The 27289-nt window shown below is 39.8% G+C and overlaps 1 protein-coding gene across 1 annotated transcript in view; it reads left to right on the top strand.

The window, feature by feature from the left end:
- FRAS1 (Fraser syndrome 1) overlaps positions 1-27289 on the top strand; it is a 797189-nt gene that overhangs the window by 652372 nt on the left and 117528 nt on the right. Inside the window, exons 54-58 of the mRNA XM_006872899.1 lie at positions 730-898; positions 5990-6236; positions 9791-10135; positions 12798-12958; positions 13334-13481. Coding sequence (XP_006872961.1) covers positions 730-898; positions 5990-6236; positions 9791-10135; positions 12798-12958; positions 13334-13481 — 1070 coding nt within the window. The remainder of the gene's footprint in view (positions 1-729; positions 899-5989; positions 6237-9790; positions 10136-12797; positions 12959-13333; positions 13482-27289) is intronic.

Genomic DNA, 27289 nt, shown 5'->3' with positions numbered 1-27289 from the left:
GTAGAAAGCCTCATCTTTCTCCCGCGGAGCAACTGGTAGTTTCGAACCGCTGACCTTAAGGTTCGCAGCCCGATTCGTAACCACTACGCTACCACAGCACCATATACTTAGTATGAATTATTAGCACATAAAGAGTTTGTTTCCTATCTTGCAAAAGCAATACAAATTCCTAGTAGCAAGCTAAGTTAACCTCATCACACCCCACTGTTATAAAGCTCCATTCATCTAAACACCTTCAGTATCTAGGCCTAAGTAACATTTTCTTACTACTGACACTGTCCTGACTCCATTACACACTTCCTGGAAAGCCTGACCCAGTCAATTCCCACCTGAGCTAAGGCATTAATTGCCTAGTGAGCAGCTTTCTTCTCTAACAACCCATGACCTATTTTAATTACTCTACCACACCAGGGAGAGATTGTTTGTAATTTCTTCATGTCCTGAAATCTGAAGTTCATGGCTCCTGTGTGCTGCCCATCTTCTCAGTGACTCTTGATTCTCAGAATGGGGCATATGGCATTCTGCATCCACAGCTTCCTTTTCACCTCATGTTGTGAGTCTGTCAGATGGGAACATTGCCTCCATTTTTAACCTGATTTCTTAAAAGAACTTCCTCTTTTCTTAACTGGCTCACACCAATGACAAAACAGAAAAGGCAGGCATTGAACAAGTATTCTCTTCACAATAATAACATAGATATTCAGAGACTGCCTTTTTGTGTGCTTCTAGCTACAATGTCAGTGAGAAGGCGGGGTCAGTCAGCGTCACAGTACAGAGGATGGGGAACCTGAATCAGTACGCCATTGTCCTGTGTCGTACCAAGCAAGGCACCGCTAGCTCCAGCTCCGGAGTCAGCTCCCAACCTGGGCAGCAGGACTATGTGGAGTATGCTGGCCAGGTAAGTAAGGAGACACCCCTATTCCTGAATGTCTGGGCAAGCTCTCAACGGGTGTTGTAGAATGCTTGTAGGCTATTGTGGCACCTTTCCACTTTTTATCCCACCTTCTTTTTCTTTGGCATCTTTCCTCAATTAATTCTTCTGTTTCCTTTCCACCATACTTTTGTCTTTAATCTGTCTAATCCCCACTCCAGTTTAACTTACGTAGTGGTCAAGTTAGTGATCTGTATACATTGGTAGGGTATGCTTCATAACAAAAAGTCTTTAAGGCATCATGTTCTACACTAAGCCTGTAGTATTCTAGACTTTCCTCTCCCCTCTTTTCCTTTACCTGAAGGGAGGGAAGAAAGAGTGTAGGGAGACCAGTTGGTCAAGCAAGAGATGCTGGACTAGAATGATAGTGAAGTACAGAAAACTGGATGGGTTCAACAGCTAATGAAGAGATTAAACTAATGCAATTTAGTAGTAAAGTAGATGGAAGGTTGGAGAGAGCTGTGTAATGATGCCTGTTTGGAAGGCACACCATAAGAAAAGCAGGTTTGGTGAGAGGCTAACTGCGAGTTTGCTTTGGACATGTTGAGTGTGAATGACTCAAAGACAATATACATACACATACACTCTCATATATGTATGTGTGTATATGTATGTATGTGTATATATAAACATACATACATAATAGAGTAAGACCTTTGAGAGCCTGGACTCTAGGAGACTGTCTTCTTTTTCCAGATCTCACAAGTTTTCCACTTTGACATGTATAAAAAATTATGACACTAACTAGTCCTTTAATGGACTTCTGGTGCTGTAGGATCAGTAATGGACTGTGAACCAAAAGGTCAGCCATTCAAACCCACCAGCTGTTCCTCAGAAACCCTATACAGGGTTGCTATGAGTTAAAACTGACTCAACACACTTAACAACAACAAATTCCTCTCATGGAGTCCTGGTATGGTGTGTAGGAAAAATGCAGGACCACAAAGTCAGTTTGAACCACAAGGTCGGCAATTCAAACACACCAGCCTCTCCTTGGAAACCCTATACTGGGTCTCTATGAGTCAGGAGCTACTTGAAGACACTTAACAATTACAACATTCCACTCATGGAACTCTACTCAGCTGAGTTCAATACTTCATTGCAATGACCACAAAGAATTCAGACACAATCCACTCCTGGCTCTTCTTTGATGGTAGTGAGATCTCCCTGCTTCAGCTTCTGTAGATGGTTCATTTTATACCCATGCTAGAGTTTCAGGTTTTTACTATTATAATTCTCGGTTAGCGTATACAGTTGAATCGTGTCATCCCATCAGTATCTTCTTCCACCTTCTCTTATTCAGACCCATCAGGAAAAGAGTTGTTTTGTGGGAATTATAAAGTCTAAGGCTAAAAAAGACATATTTTTATTTACTATACCACAACAGGGTGCAGTCTTTCCAACTTTTCTATTGCTTTCTACTAAGAATCTTGTCTCATAAAAATGCTCAGAAAGTGTTGCCTGTATATTTACAGACAACTGATTTTTTTATTAATTGCATGTTTATTCAAATTATATACAGATTTGTACATATACCTATTCATGCACACTTACATATTCTTAGGACTATTTTCTAGCTTTTATATCTACATTCCCTTATAGTTAGGTTTCAGTACCAATAATTTTCTGATCCTGTCCACAGCTTACAGTTTGGGATATTATTTATTAGTCTGATGTAATCATTTTAGAGGAAAATATTTTTTTCTTCTCTGATATGTTTCTGCCTTTTGGTGGTATGTATGCACATATGTGTGTGTGTATGTATATATGTGTATGTATATATACATATGTTGTTGTTCTTAAGTGCCATTGAGTCGGTTCCAACCCAAAGCAATCCTGTATAGCGTTTTCAAGATGCCCCTTTTGGTTGTTATGCTGTACCTCAGAATTAAATTTTTGGCCTGTTTTGTTTTTAAACTCTCTCTCCCTCTCCTCACCCCTTGTTCTGACCTTTTCCCTATTAATAAACAGTTCAGGGCTGGCTGTTGAGCTGCCTGTCTCTTTAAATGGTGAGAATATCTGTGAGCATGCATGGCAGAAGTACCCACCAGTGGTGGGGGTAGGGGATGTCCACTCACTCAGGCACACCCTCTAGTCACCAGAATGGAGGTACGTAAACAGTGGGGGGGCCAATGAACAGATACCAAAAAAATAAATAAATAATCAGAACAAAGCAAAACCAACAAAGTATTTTGTCATGTTTGCTCTGAGATTCCCACAGTGTTATTCCATGGTCTGCTTGCTCCCCGCTTGGTCTTGCCCTTTGGTTTCGCCCAAGTTGTTGGCTCCAGGCGGCCAAGGCTGGCAGATTCTAAAGTATGAGATTTCTTACTTCCACTATAAGTTCCACTAGCTTTAAGCCTTCAAACGTTTAAATATTCCTAGACATGTGGTTAGAGTTTTGGAGCTCTGTCATGAACCCGCTTCGCCTGGTGTTCCGTGTTATTGCTGACGGAGATCTTTACTGCACCTCTACCCTATCTGCCATGAAGCCCCGCCTCCCAAACCAACTTTGCAGTCCAGTGCATTAACCCACAGCACCAGGACTCCACATATACATATATAAAGGACTGCTGTGAGTTGGAACCTTCTTTACAGCACTTAACTCATAGGTACCCTGTACAGGGTTTCCGAGGAGCAGCTGGTAGGTTTGAACTGCCGACTTTGTAGTTCAAAGTGACTTTATAGTTCAGTGAATTGCATTACCCTGCAACGCCACAGCATGACTCACTCACTCTATATATATGGACTTAAAAATTCATGGAAAAATTAAATTAAAAGATAATGAAATTTTTACATAAACTTTTTGAAGCCCTCGTGTGTGTGTGTGTGTGTGTGTATTACAAAATATACATGTCAGGAAGCCTGGTGATGCTATAGGATAAGCACTAGACTCCTAACCCACCAGCTACTCTGCTGAAGAAAGATGAGGCTTTCTGCTCCCATAAAAACTTACAGCCTTGGAAACCCAAGACAGGATGACTATATACACTCACACACACAAATGTCTTAATGTAGAGGAAATGCAGGAAGGATTTCTGGGGTAGGGATATATATTTGGTAGTCATTTGTGTACCAGTGGTAATTAGAGCCTGGTTGTGAAAAAGGAGAGAGTAAAAGCAAGAGAGAAAGGATGCAACTTAAGTAGTAAAGTGCTTTATTTTACAGCAGGGTGTCCTATATTTGTTATCTTCTATGTATGGCACAATGCCTAGAACTTAATAGGTATTTATTGAATGTTTGTTTTGAAGTAATTTAATTGTTCTTATGGCAGGATAAGTCTCTCTAAAAATAAGTAGGCACAGTCCTTGGAGGCGTTACAACTGGACTAAGCCAAGATCTCTTATTTTCAGTTTAAATAAAGACTTAGAAGAGAATGGATATGCAAAGACTCTTGCAGAAACATGATTGGACAGGTTGTATCCATTGTGTTTTTAAAGGAAGGACAACAGGCAATTGTCTTACTGGATTCTAAATAGAGATCTGCTGGATGTTTCACTGGGGAAGGAGAGAGCATAAAATTGAAATGTGGAGCTTGGTAAAAGTTAACTTGATTAGTTGATTAGATTTGTTGTTGTTGTTAAGTGCCATCGAGTCAGGTCTGACCCATAGCGACCCTGTACAGGGTTTCCGAGGGTGTAAATCTTTACGGGAGTAGAAAGCCTCATCTTTCTCCCGCAGAGCGGCTGGTAGTTTCGAACCGCTGACCTTAAGGTTCGCAGCCCGATTCGTAACCACTACGCTACCAGAGCTCCTAGTTGATTAGATAGGTAATAATTATTTCCTATTTGATGAAAATTTTGTGTTTCCAAATTTATAGGTCCCAGGAGGTATATGCCTATTTAGGCACATGCTTCAGCTGTCTAAGTTTACACACAGTGTAGTCAGGCCTGTTGCATTTTCAGTTTGGGGCAAGTCTGTAGACTCAGACTCATTTTTTCTTTCTTTCTTTCTTTTCTTAAACACAAAGTCAAACCAGAATAAATCCTTCTACATGCCATATGATTATCTCTGTTTTGTATGAGGATAAATCAGTTCACAATATAGATGTAGCCCATTTGAATGACAAAAGGATCTCACCAAATACAAGTTGAAATTCAGTCTGACTTGTTTGTACGGTCCCAGTGCTTAGAACCCTATTCCTGAGCCCTAATATCCAACGAGGACAACTTTTTATAAATTCAAATTCCATTATTCAGTATACTGAGATTCGGTGTCAATTTTATTTGTAGAAGTGACTAGTGATGGTATTAATTATGGCATGTTACATTTGTTCAGTGCTTTAGGATATACTTTGTGCTTTCATTACACATTACCTCTTTTAGTCCTCCTAATAAGTATGTGAATGGAGCTCTGGTAGCGTAGTGGTTAAGAATCGGGCTGCAAACCTTAGGGCCAGCTGTTCGAAACTACCAGCTGTTCCGCAGGAGAAAGATGAGGCAGTCTCCTCCCGTAAAGATTTACAGCCTCGGAAACCCTGTACAGGGTCGCTATGGGTCGGAAACGACTCGACGGCACTTAACAACAACAACAATAAGTATGTGAAGTAGAAGTATCATTATTATTGTTATTTAACATATAAGAAGTTTGAAGTTTGTAAAGTTATGTAGCTTTACTCAGGGACCTACGTCTTAAAAATCACTTAACAAGAATTTGATGCCCGAACTTTACACTCCCTATTCAGAGATCTTTGCAGTTTAACTAGGCACCAATAGAAGGGGACTGAGTAATCAAAGGATATTGCTGTCCCAAATTGAGTTAATAAAACAAGGTATGCAAAACTACTCACATTTTTTTTATGGTCACCAGATGGCAGGAGATGTCTTTGTTCTGTGTGTCCCTATAGAGTAAATCAGCCCCCAATTTCCAGATAAAGCATGGAAAGGGGTGGAAAGGTTTCCCAGGAAATAGAGCACAAATTTGGGGCTGCAAGAGACAGATATTTAATCCAGTGTTCTGTCTGCCAGACTTGGGTTCTCTTTTCCCATAATGTTCTGGGGAAACAAAACAGAAGCAACTGAGGCAGAGCTTAACATTTTGTTGTTTCCTTTGTGACAGGTGCAGTTTGATGAGCGAGAAGACACCAAATCCTGTACCATTGTTATCAATGATGATGATGTGTTTGAGAACATCGAGAGTTTCACTGTAGAGCTCAGCATGCCAGCATATGCCTTATTAGGGAAGTTCACCCAGGCGAAGGTCATCATTAATGACATGGAGGACGAGCCTATGTTAGAGTTTGATAAGAAGACTTACCGGGTCAATGAGAGTGCTGGATTCCTATTTGCTCCTATTGAAAGAAAAGGTTTGTTGATGCCAAAAGGTGATAATGACCTAAAGTAATAATTAAATTTTATTATGTCACTCTTTTTTACCACAAGCTCATGTATCATATTACCTTACATGTTACAAGTACATATGTTAACTCATTTAACCCTATCATATGATATGATCCCAATTTTACAAATAGAAGTCATCCATAAATGGTTTGAGTAAGCTGCCATTGGTTACATGATTTGTAAAGTGAATGGAACTGGAATTTCAATTCAGTTAATTTGACTTGAATCTGATCACTTAATCATTAGTCTATACAACTTTTACAGCTCACAGCTATTGAATTTAGGTGTCAAGTATGTTGTGTAAGAGTTGGCGTGTAGAAAACTGAAATCACAGCTTTGGGGCAGGAACATTGACTCAGTCACTTCATTCCACGTTCCACTGGCGTTGGGATACTTTTCCACTTTTTAAACTAAATTGCTACCTTGTTTAAGTTCTCCCTGGGAAATAAGGTCCAGTTTGTGAGTTGGCAAGGAGGAGTAAAGGAGAGATGTGGGAAATCTTGCCTTGCTTTGTATGTTGTTGAGTGCCGTCGAGTCAGTTCCGACCCATAGCGACCCTGTACAAGGTTTCCGAGGCTGTAAATCTTTACGGGAGCACAAAGCCTCATCTTTCTCCTGTGGAGCAACTGGTAGTTTCGAACTGCTGTCCTTATGGTTCGCAGCCCGATTTGTAACCACTACGCTACCTTTGTATAGTAAGTTTGATTAAACACAAAACAGAATATGTGAGTGGGACTCTGCAGAACCTTTGCTATGTCAGCGTAAAGCTGGGCTCTCTAAGGTTGTTCTAGCTTGTTTCATGATAGAAGCCTTTGCTTCTAGAGTAGCTGTTTACCAAAAGTAGTGTTAGCCCACTTTGGAGAAATGCCGAGTTCACCTCTCAGTGAGTTCTTTGACATGTACTTTAGAACTCTAGTCCCGAGACCTAATACCAAGCAAGGACAGCAGCCTAGAAATAACAGCCCACTCTACCTCAGTTTCTCCATCTGTTAAGGTAAGGTTATGCCCTCCACCTAGTATTTTATCTGGACTTTCAGGAAAGACTGGCAGGATAATTGATGACTAATCACCGTCATATACTGCTCTCATAGTGATCCTGGTCATAGTACTATCAAAAGGCTTCTCTTCCTACTTAAGTTGTATAAGTGCCCGGTGACTCTTAAATCGGACTAGAGAACTGGTTATATCCAGACTTCCAAATTACTCATGAACTCAGCATTCTTAATCACCCAGTACATAAAATATTTAGTAACCTTGACCAAGGAAGGAAATTGAAATTTGTAAAAAGTGGCTTACCATTTTCATCTTAGTTCTTGGAAGTAAGAAAATGTGTTTCAAAGTTTCCCTACATGTATATCCTACAGAAAGCTCAGATGGGATTTAAACTGTATGGGTTATAAAGGGCAATTCCTGGGGGGTTGAATATCACAGCACAGATTGTTTGGATTTATTATGATATACACAGCATTGACATTTTAAAACACATGGACATCCGACCCCCATTCGGAGCCACAATATAACAGTAAATGATGATGCCAGTTCTGTCTATTCAGTATTCTGGTTGAGAATTCAACGAATACTGTAAATAGCACAAACCTTTGGAAAACAAGCATGCCCCACTGATTGCTTATGGGTCATCAAGCCATGCCCTGCAAAGTGGCAACACTAGTAAGTAAAGTCATTTGTATAGCAATGCAAATTTGGTTTGGTTTTGTCTTTTGAAAAACAAAACAAGAGGTGAGAAATTCCCTCTTGAAAAAATAAGCAGACCAGCCTGGAGCAGCTAGAGGAATAGAAGATACTTCTTGAGAGAAAAACCAGCAAGGAAAAATCACAAATAAAAATGGCACTGATTGGCTATCACAAGAACAAGCAAGTTGTTCACCAGGGAGTAGGCAAGGCAAGCAATCAAATCCCTTCAGGATGAACCCCCTTCCAAATTCAAAGGGAATACACGAGCAAGTATGTAAGCTTGCTGACAACCACGTTGGTCTACTGGTGAGTGGAAGTGGGGAAAAAGCAGCAATGAACATGTGGGCTGAGTCTGACCCCAATACATAGACTCCCACTGACCTGGAGTATGGTGAGACCTGAGGACTCCTGAGCCCATGGTCAAGGACATAGCCACCAAAGGCTAGAATTGAGAGTGAAACCTCCAGCTGATATGAAGTGATGCACAAGACTTCCCAAACTTGCACATAACACCCATTTGACCTAACTTCAATGGCTGGATGATCAGAACTTGACTAGAAGAAAAAAAAAATTGTAATAAGGAAAACAAGTATAAATCACTACAATTTGATGAGCCTGACTTACACTTTTGGCTAAGTAATATTTAAAGTAGTAGCTTAAAATACCAATGAAGAGGGAAGGCATCAGCAAGGATCATTCCTGTCCCCTCCATACACAGGGTTGATAGGGATGGACAACTTAGACATTGGCAACCTAAATTGGCAGGGCTATAAAGGCATGAAGTGACTGGCTTAATTTTGAAGAGGGAGTTTAGTTTCAGAATGTGCAGGGGAAGGTAGAATCTCCACTGAATAGTTTTCATCTTATCTAGACAGGTCTGGTGAAAGGATGTGAGGATATGATTCTTATAATTCAATAGTGAGTAATTGTTATCATGACTAATTGTTATTGTCACAACTGTAAAGATAGAGGTTTTGTAGCAAAAAGAAGTAGTAGTTAGTCTTACATTCCAGGAACAGAGGACCCTAGGACCATCAAGGGAGAAGAACAGAAGTGGAATGTGAGACCTTATCCAGAGAAGCAGCGGCTCTAGATGGAGCAGCTGAGGACTCTAGATTCATGGAAGGTGAGGGGCTGTGTGCTGGCAGCCAGGGGCCCAGCTTGCAAAGTGTGCCCTTTGGTTGTTTGGATGATTGTATATTCCTGAGTGTTTAGATGTACATTCAAAAACAAAAACCAAAAACAGAGGGAATAGAGGCAGGTACTGTTGAATGATGATACATGGAGGGGACTGCAATCATTGCAATGAAACGAAATACAATAGGATGAATGTAAAATTGATGTTCTCCCATGTAAACTATCACTCAATTCACAATAAAAACTTAAAAAAAAAAAAGAAATTTGTTTCTCTCTTGGAATTAAAGTGTAGATGTTTATTCCAAAAGGCAGCAAACTGTGCTTATAGTACTACCTTCAGGACAAAATTACTTTGCTATTTAAAATACCAAGTATGTCTCTTAACCTTTCTACCCGCTGTGGTCTTACATGGCAGGCAATGAGTCTCATGAATTAATAGAGCATAAAATTCACAGAACAAGAAATCCATTTTGAGTGGTTTGGTGATATATCTGAGGGCATATTAAATCCTCAAGTGGTTTATACCACAGGCTTCAATGAAGTTTCCATTGAGAAGTTTTCATGTCAGAGTTTGAACAGAAACAGTGATGGACTGTGTCAGAGGGAATTAAGTCCACTAAATTGCCAAACATTTTGAAATTTAAGAAGTCCTCATTCAAATGCTTTGGTTTTCTTGCTGTTTGTATTTCAGGAGATTCGAGCAGCATTGTCTCTGCAGTTTGCTACACAGTGCCGAAGTCAGCTATGGGAAGCAGCCTCTATGCTCTAGAATCAGGCTCTGACTTTAAATCTAGAGGGAGGTATGCTGAGAGCCGGGTGATATTTGGGCCAGGTGTCACCATGTCCACCTGTGATGTCATGCTCATTGATGACAGCGAGTATGAAGAAGAAGAAGAGTTTGAGATTGTCCTGGCAGATGCTTCCTACAATGCCCGCATTGGAAGAGTGGCACTAGCCAAGGTGCTCATTAGTGGTCCTAATGACGCCTCCACTGTGTCCCTGGGCAACACAGCATTCACTGTCAGTGAAGATTCAGGTAACAGACGGCATCTCCAGGGTTCCATCACCATCTTTTGATACCATGATTGAAGTGTTCCTTCCTTAGGTTTGAGAATGCCCGTAAGACAATGAAAATGCTATTCCTCAATGATATCATTGTTGGTCTAAGGCATCTGAACAGAGAATGAAAGGTATGAAGTGTAGGGGCATTTCAAGTTTTTGATCTGGTAAAGAGTTTGTTAATGAGACGTGGAGCTCTATTAGCTGTTTCTTGTGGCACAAAGCGGGGGCATGGTATTTACATTTTGTCTTGTGAAGAATGTGAATTTGAATTACTGAAGTTAGAGGTGTGTTATTTCAGGTACTGCTAGCTACTGAAACAAACTCCAAAGCTTCAATGTCATAACTCAATAGAGATTTGCGATGTACTTAATAGTCTAAAGCAGTTGGTGGACAGATTTCTGTCATGTGGTATTTCAGAGACTCAGACACTTTAGCTGTGTGGCTCCATCATCCACAAGAGTCTTGAAGTCCTCTGCCTACTACTGGCAAAAATACTGCTTACAGAAATGTCAGCAGCTATACTGGATACCTACAGACCTTGAGCCAGTCCAAGGTCTTTCACTTCTTTGAAGGGATATTGAGACATAATGGGAACTAATATTTTTGAGTACTTACTGCATACCAGAGTATTCCAGAACACTTAATTATACTCATAGGGAACCTGTACATAGACAAGTTCAAACAGAACAAGGGGAAACTGAATGGTATAGAGCCAGTGATGATGAAATTAAATAATTCTACCAGCTTCTTCAGTCTGCAATTGACAAAGCATGTAATCAAGGTATATTGATAATTACTGATGATTGGAATGCAAAAGTTGGAAACAAAGTTTAGTTGGAAAATACGACATTGGTGATAGATATGATGCTGGAGATGGCATGATAGAATTTTGTAAAACCAGTGGCTTCTTCATGGCAGATACCTTTTTTAAACAACATAAAAGGTGACTTTACACATGGATCTCACAGAATATACAGAGATTAAATTGATTTATCTGTGGAAAAAGACAGTGGCAAAGCTTCATATCATCAGCCAAATCAAGGCTGAGGGTAGACTGTGGAACAGACCATCAATTGCTCATGTGCAAATTCAGGCCAAAGCTGAAGAAAACTAAAAAAAGTCCATAAGAGCCAAAATATGACCTTGATTATATCCCACCTGAATTTAGAGATCATCTGAAGAACAGATTTGATGCATTAGATACTAATGATCAAAGCCCAGAAGAGCTGAGGAATGACATGACGAACATCGTACAGGGAGAAAGCAAAAGGTCATTAAGGCAAGAAAGTAAGAAAAGACCAAAATGGATGTCAGAAGAGCCTCTGAAACTCATTCTTAAGTGTAGAGATGCTATAGTAAATGGGAGAAATGAGGAGGTAAAAAACCTGAACAGAAAATTTCAAAGGTCAACTCAAGAATACAAAGTCAAGTATTATCATGAATGCAAAGATCTGGAACTAGAAAACCAGAAGGGAAGAACACATTCAGCTTTCCTCAAGCTGAAAGAACTAATGAAAAAAGTTCAAGCCTTTGACTTACAATATTGAAGGCTTTTTTGGCAAAAATTATTGAATGATGCAAAAGCATCAAAAGAAGATGGAAGAATTACACAGAGTCACTGTATCAAAAAGAAATGGTTGATATTCAACCATTTCAAGAGGTAGTATATGATCAAGAGCTAGTGGTACTGAAGGCAGAGGTCCAAGGTGCACGGAATAAGGAAGACTGTAGAAGAATTGATGCATTTGAGATATGGTGTTGAAAGAGAATATTGAAGGTACCATGGACTGCCAGAAGAATAAATAGATCTGTGTTGGAAGAAGTACAGCCAGAGTGCTCCTTGGAAGGTCAGACTTTGTCTCTCATACCTCTGACATATTATCAGGAGGGACCAGTTCCTGAAGAAGGATATCATGTTTGGTAAAATGGAGTGTCAAAGAAAAAGAAGAAGACCCCCAATGAGATGGATTGACAAAGTTCAAATGTAGCAACAATTGTGAAGTTTGCCCAGGACCGGGCAGTGTTTCATTTTGTTGTATGTAGGGTCACTATGAGTCAGTGTTGACTCGATGGCACCTAACAACAGCAACAATGTATGATGTCACAGTAGACTAGAAGAGGAGCTTCATTCCTAAGATAAGAAATAAGCACACACGGTTTAAGTAATGATATGTGCCTAACTTGGATAAAACAGGGAAATCAGCCCAATTTGGAACATTTAATTAGGAGCATTCCGCTTCAGGCCCCACAGAGTCCCTTAGCTGGTTTCTCCTTAATTGACTATTTTCTTGCTCATCCCTAAGGATGAGTTTGTGTTCTTTCTCCTTAAATAGGTTTGAGATGTTTTTCAATGAACCTCCCTTCCAAGTTCATTGTTCATCCCATGTGTACAGTTTCATTTACGAAGCCATGAAACTTTTCTGCCCTAAGGGATATCTCACCAGCACTGCCTCTGCAAGACCCTTCTCTGGGTCTGCTCGTGACCTTAGTGTCTTTAACATGAGGGGCAGTGACACCTCCTATCCCTCCCAAGAGTGAGCAGCAGAGCAGTGGGTTAAAACTGTTGCTGCTTTTATGAGGGAGAGCATTTTACTGAAAACCACACTGATTTTCTGACTCCTTTAATGTCCATTCAGGTACAGTGAAGATTCCAGTTATCCGACATGGTACTGACCTTTCAACATTCACATCTGTCTGGTGTGCAACACGGCCCTCAGACCCAGCGTCTGCCACTCCAGGCGTTGACTATATTCCCAGCTCTCGGAAAGTAGAATTTGGGCCTGGTGACACTGAGCAGGTGAGTAGACAGCATCAAAGGCCCATAAAGTCATAGGCTGGGTGGGTCTTTAGTCCTTTTTCAAACTCTCTTCAAGACTCTAAACTTCCCTGAAAGTATTACAGTTTTCTCTTTCTTGAAGCAAACTTGTAAGGGGATCTTCTACAAACTTTCCAAGTGACATTTTGAGCACCAGATATCTTGTACTACCAATTAGCGGTAGAAGCTGCACTTGTTTAGTTTAGAAACAGAACACTTGGAGGGGCTGGGTCAATAATTGATTAAAAAAAACTTGCTGTAAGACCACCAAAGAAAGGCAAGTTGTCACTGTTCTGACTACCAGAAGGCAAATAGGTGTTGGGCCCTCTGTAAAGTTTGCTTTAATTTTTCTTCTAGTATTGTACATTGACTATCTTGGATGATGCTCAGTATCCAGTTATCGAAGGACTAGAAACGTTTGTGGTTTTCCTCAGCTCAGCACAAGGGGCCGAACTGACCAAACCCTTCCAGGCTGTCGTTGCAATCAATGACACCTTCCAGGATGGTAAGAAATCGGGGATGCTGGCTGGTGATATAGGCTGTGTTTCTCTTTTCCCCTTACCTTGTATGTATATGACATTGGAACTAATTCATATTTTTATTTAAGAAATATTTGTTGTTGTTAAATGCCATTGAGTCAGTTCCGACCCATAAGACCCTGTATAGGGTTTCCAAGGAGCAGCTGGTGAGCTTGAACCGCCGACCTTGCGGTGCAAACGGCTGTGTGTGCATTTGTGTAGGTACATGTGTAAACAAATATGGAAGAGAAAAGTCATTCATGTTTTTGGTAGGTACACAGAGATGTATGTAACTTTGGACCCTGACCTCCAGAAGCTCAATGTTGACTTGGGGAATAAGACTCTTATACAGAAAACATAGAATATATTATGATAAACACTTATTTGTACTTTCAATACAGTACAGTTGAAGCCAAAGGGCCTGAACAGTAACTATGTTTGTTTGAATCATGGAAGATTGGCGGGCGCCATATTAATTAAGGAATTGAAATGAAGGAATTGAGACATATTAATCAAGGAATTGAAATAAGGAAATGAGATGACAGGGACCCTGCTCATGAAGAGCTCATTGTTCTAGCAAAGCAACAATGAAGTGTTTTCCTTGGATAGCTGAGCTACAAGGAAAAAAACTCTATGCAAAGGCCCTTAATTATTTTTTATCTTTTTCTTGAATCATTCTCCAGTTTATTCATGATTTTATTAGTATCCCTTTACTTTAGAGATTGACTCTCCTACACTTTAGTATATTTTTATTAAAAGTTAAAAGCCATATATTAGCTACATTTACTCTACTTGTAATCATAGTTAGTTTTAACACTTATATTAACAATGTTCTTAAGACTGCTAAGAGACAGGATTTGCCAGATGAATTACTACCAGCTTAGGTTTAGTAATTATAAACATTCTTCCTTGTAACCTTAGTTTAAGACAATAAAGAATCCTTAAAAGCAACTAGGCCATAAATAAAGGTTATGGGTATATAGATACGTAAATAAAAAGTTTGACTTAGACGTTCTTAAATTAATGATCAGTAAAATAGGGAAGTTGTTTTTCATAGCCTCAGTTTTTTTAAATGTTCTGATAAGTGATATTTTTGTAGGCTGTAAACAGATAGTGTATAGAAGAAGTTAATGGAGAGTTAATTGCACCCAACAACTAAAATTGATGATTTAACAAGACTCAATAGATAGAGGTTAAGAAACATATGTAAAGGTTAACTTGCTCCTTAGAGAAAAGAATAAAAGTTATTTATGTAGGGACAAATGTTTAACCAAAAGGCGCTAAGTTGTCTTGTATGCTTTGATGTAATGTTTCTTTGCTGTAACTTCTTGTCCCTGTTGTAAATCTAAGGGTCGTAAACCATGAAGAATGTGCCCCAAAATGGATTGTATTTTGAAGATATTGATTACTTTGAAAGCAATGTTTTTTTGTAATGGTATATAAGGGGGTTGTAAGATAGAATGAGTAAGTAGAGAAAAGGATGAGAAGTAGAATAAGGAAGTAGAGTAAAGGAAGAGGAGGAGAGTAGAGAATGGAAGTAGAGTAAAGATGAGAGTAAAGAGTAAAGAATGGAGGGAGAGTGGAAGTAGAGAAAAGAATGAAGAGGAGAATAAGCAAGTAGAGTAAAGAATGAGGAGTAGAGTAAGAGGAGAGTAAAGGAAGAGGAGAGAAAAGAATGAGCAGGGAAGTAAAGAATGAGAGAAGAATAAAGCATGTAAGAAGATTTTGAATTCATCACGATCTACTGACTATGTGTAATTCTTTCCCTCCAATGCCATACACCTCTTCGGGAACCCTGGAATAAGTTTGCTGGGGCTGGCTCCCGGCAGAAGATCCTAACAAAATATAATTAAGCAGAATATTCAGTATGATAGAACTTTATTCAATGTATAATGGAGAGGTACAGTATATACAAAGTATAAAGTTTGGTTGTTTGTTTGTATCAGCTTTACATTCATCCTATTGTATTTCATTTCATTGCAATGAATAATCCCCTCCATGCATCATCATTCTACATCATTTGCTTCCATTCCCTCTGTTTTTTTTTTTTTTTTTAGATGTACACCAAAGCACTCAGGAATATATACCCATTCAAATAACCAAAAGGTACACCTCACAAGCCTGCCCCCTGGCCGCCAGCACACAGTCCCTCTCCCTCCCTGAGTCCAGAGTCCCCAGCCATTCCATCTCTCCATAACATCATCTCTGCCTCCATCTTGGTGTCGCTGCTTCTCTGGATAGGGTCCCAAACTCTGCTCTTATCCTTTGATGGTCCCAGGGTCCTCTGCTCCTGGACAAAGTATAAAGTTTTGAAAGCTGCATATGGTGGGAGAGCTTTTGAAAGTTCACAGAAAAATGGAATTAAAAGATAATAGAATTTTTCAAAGTCCCATTGTATTGGGAAACAGTGAGATGCCTAGTTTTGCTTTGAGCAGGTCAAGGTATGAGTAGAAAGGAATGAAATGGAAAGAGAGGTTGCAGTCAAGTTTTCGAAGGGGTCTTTTTTTCTAGTCTAGGGGATTTGTTAGAAAAGGGGAAACAAGTGATGCTTCTAAGCAAAAGAGTGGTGTAATTTTTGCTTTAGGAAAATAATTCTGGCAACACTATAGCTGATATGCAGTAGTAACTTGTTATTGTTGGGTGCCATCGAGTCAGTACTGACTCATAGAGACCTTATGCACAGCAGAACAAAACACTGCCTGATCCTGGGCCAATTTCACTATTGTTGCCACGCTCGCTTGACTCCATCGATGCTGCCACTTAGCCAATCCATCTCGTTAGGGATCTTCCTCTTTTTCTCTGACCCTCCACCTTACCAAACATGGTATCCTTCTCCAGTGACTGGTCCCTGCTGACAATATGTTCAAAGTATGAAAGATGAAGTTTGGTCATCTTAGCCTCCAAGGAGCACTCTGGCTGCCCTTCTTCCAAAACGGATATATTGGTTCTTTTGGCAGCCCATGGCACTTTCAATATTCTCCTCTAATACCATAGCTCAAAGGCATCTATTCTTCTGCGGTCTTCCTTATTCACTGTCCAGCTTTCACATTCATATGAGGTTATTGAAAATACCATGGCTTGGGTCAGGTGCACCTTAGTTCTCAAGCTGACAGTAATAACTAAACACAGGTAAATGAATATCACTTACTACTGAAGAGATCTGGAAAGGGAAGACCATATAGAGTATTTTTGGAGCAATAAAGCCATAGATTGTAAAGAGATAAGTCAGGTAACATGAGAATGAACAAGAAAGGACATGACAGGTTTGAGAGGTGCTTCTTGGGAAGAATTGATGCTGAGACTGGACTCCAGGGTTGGGTGGAAAAGATGGAGTTAGCCTTTCCATGTAAAGCAGGACCTTATCACCATCCTCAGAGGTTGACTAGAGGACCATGATAAAACTCTTCTAGTGACTGAAGGCTCACTAAAGAGGTACAGGCAGGCAACCCAGCAGGGTGATTATTAATGCATTTTAAGGATATGCTGTGAAAACTAAGTCTTCCTCCTAGTCCAATCTCCCAGTTCTGCAGACCTCCTCCCTTTAAACAATCACTTTTCGTTTTTATGCATAGCCTTCCAAGAAAACCTGTGTGCCTACAATGTTAGGTTTGGTGGTGGTGGTTGTGTGTCATGGAGTCGATTCTGACTCATAGCAACACTGTATAGAGTTTCCAAGACTGTAAATCTTTACGGAGCAAAAACCCTCATTTTTTTCCCCATGAAGTAATTGGTAGATTCGAACTGTTGTCCTTGCGGTTTGCAGCCCAACTTGTAACTCTCCACACTACAAAAGCCAGGTTTAGTGAGGTCTAATTTATGTAAAGTGAAATTCACACTTTAATGTACAGTTCTATGAGTTTTGACAGATACATACCCACCACTACAGTCAAGATGTTGAACAGTTTTAAAACCCTAAAAAATTCTCTCATGACCTTTATCAAACCCTTCATAGCCAACCCGTCTCTCATTCTGTTTTCTGCCCTGAAAGTTTTACTTTTTTTTACAATGGCATATAAATAGAAGCATATAGTAGACAGCATTTTGAGTCTGGGTTCTCCCATTTATAATAATGCATTTGAGATTCATCCATATTGTGTGTATTAGTAGTTCATTGCTGAGTAATGCTCTCCTATGTGGGCGGGATGTGTTTGTTGTTGTTGTTGTTGTTGTTGTTTTAATCCATTCACCAGCTGAATGAATTTTGGGTTGTTTCTATTTTTCTGATGTTTCACTACAGAGTCTATAAAACATTTGCCTATAGGTTTTCATTTCTCTGGAGTACATACCTAGGAATGGAATGGCTGAGTTCTGTGGTAAAGTATATGTTTAACATTTTAAGAAGCTACCAGAGTGCTTTCCAAAATGGCTGTACAATTTGGCATTTCATCTGCATTATATGAGAATTTCCATTGTTCCACAGCCTCACACGTTTTTGTTTTGTTTGTTTGTTTTGCTTATTCTAATAAGTGTATTGTGCTCTCTCTTGTGGTTGTACTTACTTGCCATCATATGTCTTCTTTGATGTAGTAGTGTTCAAATATTTACTTAATTTTTTTGTATTAATTACATTATTATTTGATCAGCTGTATATGAAAGCAAATGGACCATAAAAGACTTTTAATGGCTTAGTAAAATGCCAAATATCTTTAACTTGCTCATTAAAAAAAAAAAAAAAACAGGGACATCTTTCTAATGCAATGCATTTAGACCTAACTCACTTGTTTTTTTAATATTGTGGGAGTACCCTATTATACATAGGCAATCCATGGCTTATGAGCAAGTTCCAGTACTGAACCTATCTTTAAAGTACATTTGTAAGTTAAAGCAGTTAGGTACAGTTAATTTGTATCACATGTCAGTTAATCAAATGTTTGCCTGACTATATAACATATAGTGTAACTCTCTATGCAGCAAAATATTAAATAAAAACATCCAGATGCACTAAAACATCTTTAACATAACAGTACAAGAGTAATAACAATGTCTTCATGCATGTCACAAAGTAACACCTGTTTGTTACTATGAACCCATACATGTTCCTTGATTTTTTTTCTTGCTTTTTAAAACTGCCTTCCCTGTCACCTAATTTAACACATGTCTACCCTCTGATGTTGTTAAGTATCATTGAGTCCGTTCTGACTCACAGTAACCCTGTATAGGGTTTCCAAGGAGTGACTGTGGGTTTGAACTGCCGATCTTGTTCGCAGTCCAGTGCCGATCCTACAGTACCGCATCGGGACTCCATGTACCTTCTAGCCAATGAATAACTCTCCCTTCCCTCCCACTCCTGATCAACATCATAGAATGTTTCTGTTAACATGAAAACCGTTTCTTGACATTTTACAGTAGTGGTCTCATACAATATTTGTCTTTTTGTGATTGATTAATTTCACTCATCATAATGCCCTCTAGGTTTGTCCCTGTTATAAGGTGTTTCACAGATTCATTGTTAGTATTGCTCATTGTTCCAACTGCTGACCATTATGTGAGTATTCTGTTGTGTATATATGCCAAAGTTTGTTTAACTATTCTTCTGCTGATGAGCATTTAAGCTGTCTCCATCTTTTTGCTGTTGTGAATAGTGCTGCACTGAACATGGGTGTGCATATAGCTACTTACGCCATGGCTCTTATTTTTGAGGCTATATACCAAGTAGATAGGTTGTTCTGGGTCATATGATATTTCTAGTTCCAACTTTTTGAGACAGTGCCATACTGTCTTACACAGTGGTTACACTATTTTACCGTCCAACCAGCAGTGTTGGAGGGTCCCAGACTCTCCACACTGTTGCCAGCCTTTGTTGTTTTCTGGGTGTTTGTTTGTTTGTTTTAACTTGGCATTAATGCTGGAATAAGATGATATTGCATGGCAAACCCCATTTCAAGGTAAAACTCAATAGGAAAACATGAGTAGACATGCACTCTAATTGGTGACCACATTTGACACTGATAAGGGGAAGTGAAGGAAAAACAGCAATGAAGCTGCGAGCTAAGTCCTACAATGTTCAATAGACTCCTGTGAACTCAGGTGGAGACCTGGTTAGCCAGCAGTGTGGCAAGACCTGGGAACTCTTGGGCCCAGAGTCAGTGACGTAGCCACAGAGGACTAGAGTGGAGAGTGAAGCATCCAGCTGATAAGAAGAGAGGGGATATGCACAAGAACACACACACACTTGCAGATAATACGCAGTTGACCTGGCTTCAATGACTGGGTGATCAGTCATTGAAGAAGAAAGGAAAACTAGAAGAAGAAAGAAAGAAAGAAAAAAGAGAAATCTGATACAATTTGATGAACTTGACCTACACCTATGGATGCAGTAGCTCAAAAAATGGAACAAATCTTTACAGAGAGGATCATTTCCACACCCTCCATACACAAAGGAGTCAGGGATGGGCAACTTGGACATTGGCTACCAAAATGGGGTAGGGGGAGGGTCTGGTTGCATAGTGGTTATGAATCAGGCTGCGAACCGCAAGGTCAGCAATTCGAAACTACCAGCTGTTCCACGGGAGAAAGATGAGGCTTTCTGCTCCCATAAAGATTTACAGCCTCAGAAACCCTGTGCAGGGTCACTATGAGTCAGAACCAACTCCACGGCACATAACCACCACCACCACAAAACCACCACCACCATCACAAAGGCTTATAAGCTTTCAAGAAGGATCCTAGGTCCAGAGGGCAGGAGGAAGGTAGAATCTCCACTGAGTAATGTCCAATCTGTCTGGGTGGGGCTGATGAAAGGAGAGAGGGATAGCACTCATGTGGTACAATAGTAAATAGCTACTATCAGGACTGACTGTGAGGGTTGGAAACATAAAGGTAGACGTTTTGTAGCAAAAGGAGGGAAGTGATTGACTTTGCAGTCCAGGAGTGGAGGTCCCTGAGACCATCAAGGGAGAAGAAAGGAGTGCAGGACCCTACCCAGAGAAACAGTGATGCCAGAGATGGAGGCAGAAAAGATGTCATGGAGAGATGGAGTGGCTGGGGGCTCTAGACCCAGAGAGGGAGAGAAGCTGTGTGCTGACGACCAAGGGTCAAGCTTGCAGGACCCTTTGGTTGGTTGATGCATGGAGGGCATTGTAATCATGGCAGTGAAACGATATACGATAGAATGAATGTAAAGCTAATGTTCTCCCATGTAAACTATCACATAATTCACAATAAAACATTAAAAAAAAAAAAAAGATCTCGCATTGTTGTTTTGATTTGCATCTCTCTGAGGGTTAATGACTGAACATTTCTTCATATGTTTTTGGCTATCTGAATGTCTTCTTTGGTGAAGTGTCTGTTTGTGTCCTTTGCCCATTTTTAAATTGGATTGATTGTTTTTTTGTAGATGTGTTGAAGTGTCCCCTGTCTGATAGGTCACTGTCAAAAAATGTTCCCTGTATGTGGGTTCTTTTTTCACTCTTTTGATGAAATTATTTGATGTGTAATTTTTAGGCAGTCCCAGTCATCTATTGTGTCTTCTACTGATTTTTGTTTTCAATTATGCTTGACAGTGTATTTATACCATATTCCACAGCCTCTAAGTTTGTCCCTGTTTTTTCATTGATGATCTTTATAGTTCTAGGTTTTACATTTAAGTTTTTAATCCACATTGAATTTGGTTTTGGTATGACCACTTTCCCGATTTTTTATGGGATTCCACCCACCTCCATTATTTGCATTATCAGATTTCTTTATATATTCCAGATTCAGATTTGTATTTTTAAAATCTTTTATACCAGTCTGTCGCTTGTCTTTTTTTTTTATTTTAACAGTGTCTTTCAAACAGCCGATGTTTTAAATTTTGATCAGTTCAGTTTTTCCATTTTGGATAATGCTTTTAGTGTCATAGCTAAGAAATCCTTTCCTAACCCAAGATTTTAAAATTTTTCTCCAATTTTTTTCCTATAAATTTTATAGTTTTACATCTTTGATTTAGGATTATGTTTCAGAAAATGGTGTCTTCTTATCCATGAACAAGATTATAACAACTATACTATTTTATATATTGCATGTCATCTCAGAGTTTGTTGGTGTTGTTAAGTGACATTGAGTTGGTTCGGACTCATAAAGACCCTGAACAGAGTTTCTAAGTAGCAGCTGGTGGGTTTGAATTGCCAATCTTGTGGTTAGTGTTCCAGTGTTATCCTATAGCGCTTATTCCAGGACTCCATCTCAGAGTTCACAGCCTATTAAAATGAAGTCATTAGTTCATATTGCCATAGTTTGTTTGTTATTTCCCCAATTTGTAGATGAGAAAGTTTGAGATCCAAGGGAGGCAAACATTGTCATCCAAAGTCTAGCATATAGAGGAACTGAAACATAGACTTGTGATTCTAAATCTATTCTTTCCGTATCGCCCTATGGCCATATCTGTGGGATTTTTATTTTCCTTAGTGAAATACAGAAGAGAGAAAGAAATTTGGTTCTTTTTATTTTAGAAAAAACTTACTTATTTTATTTTATTTTATTTTGTATGAAAGGAGAGGTTCGTATATGTGTGTGTGTCCTGATGAAGTGGGAAGTTAATGCAAAGTCAGAAGCCCTGAAATCAGATTACAGCTTTACCACTTCCTAGAGCTGTGGCCCTAGTCCAGAGGTTTTGCTTTACTGCATGTCATCCTGCTCCTTTATAAATAATGTAAAAATATGCCAACCTCACAGATAGCTGTATGGACTAAATTATATAAAATATGTGAACATATCTAACTTTATATGTGCTGGAATACTAGTATGGCACTTTAGGATAAGCACTGACTGGTAACCACAAGGTTGGCCCTTAAAACCCACCTGCTGCTCCTTTGAAACCCTATACAGGGTCGCTTTGAGTCAGAACTGACTTGGTGCCACTTAACAATAATAGTATATGATACATAGTAGATTTCATTACTTCCTGATATATTTCGTTTCTTCCTTGGTGGTGGTGGTAGTGTGCCGTGGAGTTGGTTCCTACTCACAGTGACTCTGCATAGGGTTTCCAAGGCTATAAATCTTATTGGAGCAGAAAGCTTGATCTTTTCCCATGGAACAGCTGGTAGTTTTGACCCACTGACCTTGAGGTTCGCAGCCCGACTCATAACCACTATGCTACCAGAGCTTTTTTTTTTCTTTTTCTTTTTTTCCCTTATATACTTAGGTACTTTTAAATTTTTTTTTACCTTTTTATTGTGAATTTGGTTAAGGCTTACAAAGCAGATTATTAGTTTTGCATTCAAGAAGTCATACACATTTTGTTTCCTCTTGGTTGTAATCTCCTCCACGTGATATCACTTCCTCCCATGTGATATTACTTCCTCCTTGCGTATCTAGTTTTATTCCTTCTTCTTTCCTAACCCCTGTGTTTCTAGTTTTCTTCCTTCTTTCCTAACCCTCCCTAACTTTGTCTTCTGGTGAATGCTGCCCTTTGTATCTCCAATGGTTTATTATTCTAAGGTTGATTCTTCTCACTAGTGGTATTATTCCCCTTAGAGACCTATCTATTGTTTTGCTGGAAATTGAGCCACAAGAGCAAGTTCAGTTCCACATGTAAAGAGTGACTAGGGGCCACACTTGCCAATGAGATTCTAGTAATACATACTGTCCTGCACTGAAGATTCCATTTACATTTTCTCAGTATTCTACTCCTAGGTATTATGAATGCACATAGATAATTAATGTGTTAAACAAAAACATGTCTCATCTTGCAAGGAGGCTACAGTAATATGTACTTAGTCAAGACTTTATCTCAGAAAAAGAAATCCCAAAGCTTATTTCAGTAATCCATTGTAGTGTTTAATGGTTATTCCTGTTAGTGATCATTATTTCTAGTAATAGCTAATTTTTGTAGAATGCTTTCAACATATACATGCATGATAATCCTTACAACAGCTCTTCAATTTGTGAAAATGAGGTTTAATAATTAGCCCAAGACTCCATGGAGATGATGTGCCACAGAGCCAGAGTAAATCCCAGATCGCTCCACATCCAGTCTTCTCTTCTTATTCTGTACCATTCATGGCCTGGCTAGCTGAACACTGCCCTCTATATTGTAGATTTTGTTAGTTGCTGTTGAGTCCATTCCCGTTTGTCTGTGTTACAAAGTGTTCTGCTGCCTAGGATGTGCTTGTATGTACTCTTAACAGAAGCAGAACACCAGGCTATTTCTTCCGTGGTTCTTCTGGGTAGGTTTAAGCCATTAATTCTTAGTTTAACTGTTGAACACAAATGCTTGGCACCACCTATGGACCGCTATAACTATTTATGTTCCAGTATTAGCTGACTAAGGAGCTCTGGTAGCACAGTGGATACGAGTTGGGCTCCTAACCTCAAGGTCAGCAGTTTGAAAATACCAGCTTGTTCTGAAAGAGAAAGATGAGGCTTTCTGCTTTCGTAAAGATTTTCAGCCTCAGAAACCCTATGTGGGTCGATATGAGTCAGAACCAAATTCACAGCACACCACCACCACCATTAACTGACTACTGCCCTCAAAAAATGCTGCAATGCTACATTGGTAGGGAATTGTCCAGGTTTCAGACAAGGAAGTGGAATGAGGGATGTCATTGGTGATGTCAGATGGATCTTTGCTGAAAGCAGAGATTACCAGAATTATGTTTTCCTGCACTTTATTAGCTATGCAAAGGCTTTCAACTATGTGGATCATGACAAGCTATGAGTAACATTGTGGAGAATGGGTATTCTGGAACAGTTGTGCTCATGAGGAACCTGTTCATAGACCAAGAGACAGTCATTTGAACAAAGCAAGGAGATACTGAATAGTTTAAAATCAAGAAAGGTGTGTGCCAAGGTTGTATTCTTTCACTATACTTATTCAATCTGTATGCTGAGAAAATAATCCAAGAAATTGGATTATATGAAGATGACCATGCCATCAGAATTGGAGGAAGACTCATTAATATCCTGTAATATGCAAATGACACGCAACTTTGCTTGGTGAAAATGAAGAGGACTTAAAATAATTACTGATGAAGATCAAAGATCACAGCCTTCAGTATGGGTTACACCTTAGTGTAAAGAAAACAGAAATTCTCACCTCTAGATAAATAAACAGCATCATGATAAATGGATAAAAGATTGAAATTGTCAAAGACTTCATTTTGCTTGGATCTACCATCAACACTCATGGAAGCAGCAGTTAAGAAATCAAATGAAGTATTGCATTAGGCAAATATGCTGCACTAGACTTTTAATTAAAGTGTTCAAGAGCAAAGATACCAGTTTGAGAACTAAGGTGAGCCTGACCCAAACCGTGGGATTTTCGGTGGTGTCACATTGCATGTGAAAGGAAAACCATAGAAGAATTGATGCAATTGAGTTATGGTGTTGGAGGAGAATATTTAAAGTCCATGGACTGCTAAAAGAACAAACAAATAAATCTGTGTTGGAAGAAGTTCATCCAGAATGCTTCTTAGTAGCCAAGGTGGCAAGACTTCCTGTCTCATACTTTGAAATTATTGTCAGGAGGAACCAGTCCTTGGAGAAGGACATTATTCTGGTAAAGTGGAGAATCAGCAAAAAAGAGGAAGACCTCCAATGAAATGGATTGGCATAATGGCAGCAGCAATGGGCCAAAGCTTAACAAGAGTGTGAGGATGGTGCAGTGTTTTGGTCTGTCATGCATAAGATTGCTATGAGCTAGAACTGACTCACCGGCACCTACAACAACAAAACCCTCTTTATTGGAGTCATGGTGTGGTGCTTTAGGATTAACTCTAGACTGCTAACCCCAAGATCATCGGTTCAAACCCACCAGCCAATCCTTGAGAATCCTATTCTAGGTTGGTATGAGTCATAACCAACTCAACAGCACTTAACAACAATAACAATCCTCTTTTTTACAATGCTTTATGTCACTTAAAATCCGTTTTAAATAGACTTTCATCCTTCGGAACTAATCTTAACTCCTTTCATCTTTTTTCCACTGGCCTGAGTTCAACCTTAAATCATCTAAGTAACTCATCTCCAAACATTTCCTTGTTTTCAACTTTCCTCTCTTGCTCTGGCACCTGGAATTGAAGGCTGGCATGGGCCTGAGTGACACTGAGCAAGACAACCAAGGTCTCAGAGTCCTTCCAGCACCGTACTACTCGTGCTTATGCAACCATGTGTTGTATCTACTCATGAAAATTGTTGTGAGGTGCTGTCGAGTTAGTTCCAACCCATAGCGACCCTGTATAGGGTTTTCAAGGAGCAGCTATTGAGCTTGAACTGCCGACCTTGCAGTTCAAATGGCTAGCCAGAAAAATAACTTCCCCTAAAACTCCAACTTAGCTATTATCCATAAACAGGCCATCACATTCCAGGCATTGGTGTTTACATTAATTTTGTCAATTAATAAAAGGATTAGCAGGGTAAGATGTCTGTATTAAAGATCTTCAATATCTGAAACAGGTTCTAAAGTTGTGTGGCCTACAGAGTACAGAGTCAGACAATCTGTTGGGGACATAAAACTTACACTTACGAAAAAAGATAACTATAAATTGAGTCATATATGATAAAGGTCCAGAGGGGCTGTTAGTTAAGTGTGTTATACTCAGTGCAAGCCCAAAAGCTATTCGGAAGCAGTTTCCATTTTTGTGTCCTTGTGCAACATCAGCATGGAGCCAGAAGAAGCATTTAACTCAGACAGACCTGACGCCCAGGACCCGCACTCTCACTTCATGTAGAAATGATTCCTACCTAAGAGGGAGTCCTGGTGTGGTACTGTAGGATAAGCACTGTAGACCCTATACAGGGTCGCTATGAGTTAGAACTGATTTTTTCTTTTTTAAGTTTTTATTGTGAGGTTTACATGGGAGAATATTAATTCCACATTCATCACTTCGTTTCATTGCAATCATCACTTCGTTTCATTGCAATGATTACAATCCCCTCCATGCATCATCCAATAACCAAAGGGTATACCTCAGAGGCCAGCCCCACAGACGTCAGCACACAGCCCCTCTTCCTCCCTGAGTTCAGTGTCCCCATCTGTCCATGTCATCGTCTCTGTCTCCATCCCTGGTGTCACTGCCTCTTTGGGTAGGGTCCCACTCTCCGCTTCTCTCACTTGATCCCAGGGACCTCTGCTCCTGGGCTGCAAAATCAATCACTCCCCTCTTTTTGTCAAAAAACATGTACCTCTATATTTCCTACCCTCACAGTCAGTCCTGATGGTAATTATTCACTATTGTACCACAAGAGTCTTATCCCCATTTCCTTTCGCCAGCTGGGTCCCAATGGATTGGAAATCATTCAGTGGAGATTCTAGCATCCCCTGCCCCATCTGGAACTAGGCTTCCTCTTGAAAGCTTGTAAGCCAGTCACTACTTGCCTTCAAAGCCCCCCTCCCCATTTTGGGTAGCCAGTGTCTAAGTTTGCCTATCCCTATCAATCCTGTGTACCGAGTGGGTGAGAGTGAACCTTGCTGTAAAGATTTGTTCCCTTTTTTGAGCTACTACATCCATAAGCAAAGGTTAAGTTCATCAAATTGTAGCAGGTTACTCTTTTTTTCCACCTCTCTTCTTTCTTCTTCTAGTCGAGTTCTAATCATCCAGCTATCAAGCCAGGTCAGGTGGGTACTATCTGCAAGTATGGGTGTTCTTGTGTATCTCCCCTCACTTCATATCAGCTGAATCCTTCACTCTCCACTCTAGTCCTCTGTGGCCATGTCACTGCCTCTAGGCCCAGGAGTCCCCTCATCTTGCCATACTTCTGGCCTTCCACGACTCTGCCCAGGTTCACAGGGGTCTGTTGAATGTGGTCAGACGTAGATCCCAACTTCATTGCTGTTTTTTCCCCCTCTTTCCCTTATCGGTGACCAACATGGTCA

The sequence above is a fragment of the Chrysochloris asiatica genome, unplaced genomic scaffold (genome assembly GCF_000296735.1).
Source record: "Chrysochloris asiatica unplaced genomic scaffold, ChrAsi1.0 scaffold00214, whole genome shotgun sequence".
Taxonomy (NCBI): domain Eukaryota; kingdom Metazoa; phylum Chordata; class Mammalia; order Afrosoricida; family Chrysochloridae; genus Chrysochloris; species Chrysochloris asiatica.
Note: the sequence above shows the minus strand (reverse complement) of the source record. Positions and strands in the feature narration are given on the sequence as shown.